Source organism: Myxine glutinosa, chromosome 7, assembly GCF_964187855.1.
Source record: "Myxine glutinosa chromosome 7, kmMyxGlut1.1, whole genome shotgun sequence".
In the NCBI taxonomy this organism is placed as follows: Eukaryota; Metazoa; Chordata; class Myxini; order Myxiniformes; family Myxinidae; genus Myxine; species Myxine glutinosa.
The window spans coordinates 89,961,411-89,968,156 of record NC_136267.1 but is presented as its reverse complement, the minus strand read 5'-3'; the positions used below and the strand labels follow the sequence as shown (position 1 = coordinate 89,968,156).

At 44.4% G+C, this 6,746-nt stretch overlaps 1 protein-coding gene across 2 annotated transcripts in view; it reads right to left on the bottom strand.

Moving 5' to 3' along the window:
* Positions 1-1,239: 1,239 nt before the first annotated feature.
* The window catches only part of LOC137431407 (endoplasmic reticulum membrane sensor NFE2L1), a 69,528-nt gene continuing 64,021 nt past the window's right edge, over positions 1,240-6,746 (bottom strand). For both annotated transcript variants that reach the window (XM_068122704.2, XM_068122705.2), the window contains exon 5: positions 1,240-2,903. In XM_068122704.2, coding sequence (XP_067978805.2) covers positions 1,611-2,903 — 1,293 coding nt within the window. In that variant the 3' untranslated portion in view covers positions 1,240-1,610. The remainder of the gene's footprint in view (positions 2,904-6,746) is intronic.

The window sequence follows — 6,746 nt, the reverse complement described above, 5'->3', positions numbered from 1 at the left end:
CGCCTTTTTGGCACTTTCAAATCCCTTCCGTTTAGCAGTACTTGAATAAAATATTACACCATTTTGTCATCACAACTAATCAAATTTGCGCTTGCAGACACCGCCCAGGTTCATCAAGACTTTGCAGAGTAAGGTGTTCTATGAACTCTCCAGTTATGGTCTGTATAAGATTTAGCGAAGGCCAAATATAGACAATGTGGGGATGCACTATAGCGAAAATAGACAACTTGGCTTCCACCGGACCGTTATCAGCAGATTGGTCCGAAATCAATAACAGACCGATAATGTTAAAGACAGGCCTCGATCTGTATGAAACAGCGTGATCCCAACAGAGAAAATGTAGCTCTGATCAGGCTTGGCAAATATTTTCCTTTTTCCACAAGTAGTGTTGCAGAATGAATGGAATCTCCCTCAGAGGTTGTCCACAACAACTGTCCAGGACTGGTTTTGTGCTGCAGGTGACAAAGCTGTCAGACCAATAAGATGCCCTCTGGTCACCCCAGAAGAAAAAGCAAGCTACTTTGCAGGGGACCAGGCATGTCAACACTGGAATCACATCCAGGAGGAATTTATATTGGTCTCAGAGTAGACTTCCCCTGCATGTGACCGATGATAGAGTTTGATGGAAACCTAACACAGCTTATACACCCAAGAAAATTGAATTGCCGATCCTGTTTGGGAGTGGATCCATTGTCATGGGGCTGCCTGTTGCGATTATAAACTTGACCTTGTCACTTGCACTTACAGGGTAATCTGACAGTGAAAAGTATCGTAGGCACATTTTGATAACGACCCACTTCTCACAAGGCCAGATCCCAATGTTTGCATGCAGTGAGAATGGAGGAGCCCCAATGCCATCACCTACAAGGAGTCCTGATTTAAATCCAATACACCACATTTGGGATATTCTTAGGCATGGATGAAAGAAAATGGAACAGACTCTAGCACAGTTATAGCACCAACTTCCTTTGGATTCTCTGGTGGCTTCTTTTGGGAATGAGGATGGTTGCAGCACTCATTTGTTCTTCTGGTGCTTACACACATTATTGACCTTTTGAGACATTCATTCTGTTGTGGCATCAGCGAATGTCATTATCGGCGAGTCTTGAGGCCTACATAACTCGGTGTTTTCTGCAGCCCCATTCTAAAATACAGTAGTTCAAAATAAAATCTAAATCGGTGCCATTACAGACATTATTATTTTACGATTAAAAAAAAAACTGGTTTAGTATTCACTCATTTGTCGACATGAAAACTTTATCAATACATTGTTTTAATAAATGTTAGTGCTACAATCCATAAAACTTGATCCATGCTCAACTTTCCTCCATGTGTATACTTTGTCCTTACCCTCTCCCACAGTGTGGCAAGGAAATAATTCCCACATATTGTACCCCTACTGCTGAAAGGCATGCGAAGGTTATGAGTTTAATAGCAAAAGTTTCCAAGGAAATGTACGACTGCAATTTCTGTCCAGTTAATCATTCAAAGTAAGAAGGGTCACTGGCACAAGCTTCACAAAAGCTGCACCTCTCAAAACAAAATTAATTTTTGGAATAAACTTGGGGAGCAATTCCTTAATTCAACAAGACGACCAAGCCTAAAGTTATTCATTCCTTCTTTCCTTTCTGCTTTCTCTTCTTTCCATTTTGGCCAACATCGTGGGATGCAGCACCCCCCTCTTCCAGAGGAATTCTCTCGCTCGCTTCTCCTCGCCAATCCTGTAGAGACCCAAATGATGGTGGAGGAGGGGGTGGTGGCCCACCAGCACCCCCAGTAGCTTCGTGCTGCAGGGCTCCCAATACATAACGGGACAGCTCTTCAACCTTGCGCCGAGTGCTTTGAATTGCTCTAGTCTGCTGCATCTTCTCCGCGAGTAGTTTCACCTTGCGTCGCCGCAGGATGGCAAGCTCACGCTCCAAAGTCAAGAGTGTGTCCAACTTGCGCTTACGACAGTTCTGTGCTGCTACTTTATTCTTGCCGCGACGGCGAATGTCACGTATTAGTGCCATTTGTGTTTCTGACAGACGATGGCCACCGAGAAGTGTGTTAAATTCTTCCACGGGTAGGTTAACTATCTTCCTGTTAGGGAATGGAATTTTCAAGGCATGAGCTCTTTGATCGTCACGAGACAACTGCCCCTCAAGTCTTCGCAGGTATTCGCGCCTGACAGCTCTCCCTGACATTTGAGCTGTCCAATCACACTGTAAAGGGTGGCGGGCAGACCTTAGAGGGTAATTGTGATCGTGACCGATTTGGTCAAGGTAATCAGGGACTGTAAAAGGATCAGGTGAGCGTGCATCCATTCGGCACATCTTGCTATGTTCTGGCAGGTATCCTCCAACAGCACCTTTTTCTGTATCATCAGTGAGTTCACCCAGGTCAGAGTTGTCATCATAATTGTCGTCTTCTTCATCCTCCATGTCAGACTCCCACTCAGCCATCATAGATTCACCATCACTCATGCTGAGAGGTCCAGCAGAACTGCCGCATGTTCCTGGAGATAATGCCCGAGGACTTGCAGAGTCGAGGGACAGGCCAGAGTCGGAATCAATCTCACCATTGTGTCTTATGGTGGACCTCAAGACATCCACCACTCTAGCATTATATGAACCACCATCACAGCTCATTGGAGAAGCACTGCTTACTCCACTATCTCCAGGTTCTGAGTGCTCCAGTAAACCAAGCTCATCCAGGAATGTTGGATCAATCAGCCTCCCAAGAGCATCCTCGGACAGGTCTACAGGTGATATGCAGCCTGCTGCCTCTAAGGCAGGAGGTAGCGATGGTTCAAAAAGGCTACTGGTGATGGCTGGTCTACCTTCTCCACATCCCGATGAGCCAGCTGGTGTCAACTGGTTCCTTGCCTGGACCATGTCGGAGAAGACAGCAGTATCCAAACCCTGCCAAAACAATGCCCCAACCCCACATCAATTAGCTCAAAAATACTTGCATTGTTTTGCCACTTTTAAAACATCTCTTTAGGTACATTTATTTTGTGGGCAGTAAAAGCAACAGGCAACAACATACAACGTAATTGGTAGAATCATTTTTTCCAAGATAAAATGTTTGAAACATTTTTGTCGGGGTTACATTCATTCGTTCACTACATCCATCTCTCAGCACAATAAAACTATTTTCCCTGCAAGTGATTCTAACTTTGGTAAAAAGAAGAAGCCACAAGGTGTGTGTATTGTCCCAAGGCAGGAAGGGGGGATGGGTGACACAGAATATCATACTGGGGAACAAGCAGAGATGGAGCAAATAAAAGAAAAACCTGCACTTGAAGGTGGGAGGTAGAGACATCAACAATATGGACGAACAAAGGTGGGAATAGAGAGCAGTTAAATGCCACCACCTCATGTCCATAGTGGGATGAGACTTGTGTTACGTGGTCCTCCCGGTAACTACCTGGTCTTGGTGACCCCCGGACCGTGGGAGGACCCCGCCAGAAAGATATATGATCTATACGCTTTCGTAATGCAATCAATATGAAAGACAAACAATTCAGGTCAATAAGCAACCCCACACCAAGGATCCGGATTAGTTAATAATATATTCTCAATCCATCACCAACAATCAACAATCAATCACAATATTACTAAGATGGCCATCTCATATATGTCCCCCCTTTCCCCACTCACGACCCCTCAATGGTCACTGTCCCTCACAATGTCTCTGGGCCCCTCCAGACCAAGGTGAAGGTCGACTTCTCCGCACACGGGCGGTTGAACGAACCCCTGGCTGACGTGCTCCAAACGTGCACGTCGCGTACCGGGAACTGCTGCTGCAGCGCACACCTCCTTGCAAAGCAAAGTGGGCAAAGCAAAGCGCGGCTCGCAAAGCGCGCGAGGCCCAAGGTGCGACCCGTACGCGTCCTTGTAGATGTTGAGGCGAACGGTGCCGGATGCTTGGTTCCGTGCACGAACCCACGGCAACTTGACGCGTAACCGGTAATTACCCCGCGCAGGTAACTCCTCTCGCCAGACGGGCTTTCAAACGCAGCGTTCCCCACGCTGCTCAATATCGACACCGCTCGCGTCGGAGCTGGGCGAGGAGCAGAAGATGGCCGCTTTCTCTCCGACCTCGTGTCTTTTTCTTCTTCCGGGTCACCATCCCGTTTCCGGTCTCCTGTTATCCGGAGCCTCTCTAACCATTTAACCACAACAACCTTTAATAGAATAAACATTAATAAGCAATGACATGAATAGTAATTCACCTAAACCCGGAATCCGTAACACTTGCATGGAACCCATTTTTGAGATGATAGAAATAACAGAGGTGAATATAAAGCCTTGACTGGAAGATTACATACTAGATGAACATTTTACCTGGCGAAGTAAGAAAATTACTGAGGGGAGGGAAAGGGTGGGGCAATGGAGGGTGCAAGACTGGATGATGCAGCAGAAGACCAAGGGGCCACAAACCTTAAAACAAGGAAAGAGCAGCAGACTCGCAGCATCAAAGACTTCCAGTTCCAGGTTGCTCCACGGGTATTGTTGTTCTTGAGTTCCTCCGTCCAGCACAACAAAGCTAAATTTCCTGTACCAGATATGTTGTGCTTTACTGTTTTATTAGTCCCCTAGCGGTTTAACTGTAGGGGACTAGAAGTTTGCTATCTCTCCATCCATCCATCCATCTGTAGTTTTTACAGACTTTTTTTTCCCATAGCCTTTGACATATTCAACTTAAACCTGGTACATAGATTTATTTTAATAAGTTACAGAACAAGTTTGAGTTTCGGGGCGTTTCGCCAATTTTCACAGAATTATGCCCTTTTCGGACTTAGAAAATATTACATATTACACATGGGTCAGTTTTCCAGACTTTTTCCCCTTACCATTCAAAATATTGAACCAAAACCTGTCCCCTACCATGTATTGCAAAGCAATTCTCCCTCGTTTTCATTCCTGTGTTTTCATCCAGTGTTCCATGCCAAACCATACTTAGTTGTGTTGAATTGTCAAATTTATATCTCTGGTAAAGTCTGGCCTACTCGTCTAGGGCTGGGTTAGTTGGATTGCTGCTTCTGTATCTGTTTTTTTTACTGCACCTGCTTTGTCTGAGCTCCAAAGTATCATTATTCTTGATCCCTCATCTTGAACCTTTTTCCATCTTCACTCCAGGAAATATATAAACCAAAAAAAGCTCTTCTTCCCTCCAAAAATGAAATAAAAAACAAACACCAATAACAAAAAAATTCTAGAAAGTAGAATTTGATAGGAATGTGCTGAATGGATATGCCCCTGCCCACATTAGATGTTAAGTCACGGTTACGTTTGATCTCAATTAAAGGTCACGTTAAAAATGAAGGTCCCTTGAGAGAGCGAGAAAAGTGATATTAACATAGAAGAGACAAAATCGGATGCTTTCGAGTTATAGTCTGGAAAATGATTTTGAAAGGGCACATGACTTTTGACTTATTCAATCTAATAGTCAACCAGTTCATTTTTGTATTACAGCCCATAAATGTGTCAAGCACTGCTGACATCCCTTGACTGGTTCATAAGTTATAGTAACAGATTTTCAATTAAAGGGCACTTGACCTTGGGTGTTGTGGGCCCAATCCTATTCCTCCTCATCTTCAACAATCTCTCAGGTCTCTGGAAAATCCTCTATCTCTGTTAATGACTCGGCATCCAATTTTTTTTTTTTTTTAAACAACCTCGAAGTCTAAAATAAATGCTTACCCATTATCCCCACGCTTGTTTAAAAATAAACGTGGATATTGTAATTGTCTCTGTCCACATTTGTCCATCTCACCATCTCATCCTAAAAGGTTGTGCAGAAATTCACCAAATTCGGTAGTTTAGATCACATCAATTTCAGCAAAGAGAGCAAATGCCTATTTTCGGGGGGGTCAAAAACCCCCTGTAAACTCCCACAATGAGCACAGATTTTGATGCGGTCAATATACCTTCATTAGGCATCAGATATGCAGCTTGTGGCCACGTTTCATCGAAATTGTGTTTGGTTCAAGCGATAATGACTAAAGTTCTTACGGACTCACTGACTGACTGACTGACTGACTTACTTACTTACCTACGGACACTCCTCGATTACATGAGCTCACCTGGACGTGAAAAAAAGGAAAAAAATAAATAAAAAAGGGCATGTGAAAGACTCAGAGCATGAGACATAATATTCTGTGGTCTGACGAGATTAAAATTGAACTCTGGCCTGAATGCAAAGCGCTACATCTGGCAGAAAGCAAGCACAGCTCATCACCCATCTAACACCATCCCTACCGTGAAGCATGGTGGTGGCAGCATCATGGTATGGGGATGCTTTTCAGTGGCAGGAACTGGGAGACTTGTAAGGGGAGGAAACAATGAATGGAGCCAAATACAGGAAAATCCTTGAGGAGAACCTGCTTCAGAGTTCACAAGTCCTTAAACTGCAGCAAAGATTTATTTTCCAACAGGCCAATGTCCCCAAGCATACATCCAAAGAAACACTGGAATGTCTTCAGAACAAGAATGTGAAAGTCCTTGAGTGGCCCAGCCAAAGGCCAGGCATGAATACCATTGAGAATCTGTGGAAAGACTTGAAGACTGCTGTTCACCGACGCTCCCCATCAAACTTGACAAAGCTTGAGCAAATCTGCAAGGAAGAATGGGAGAAACTCCCCAAATCCAGATGTGCGGCAGAGCTGGTACAGACATACCCATGAAGACTCGAAGCTGTAATCACTGCCAAAGGCGCTTCTATGAAGAATTGACTCAGGGGGCTGATTACTTATGGAA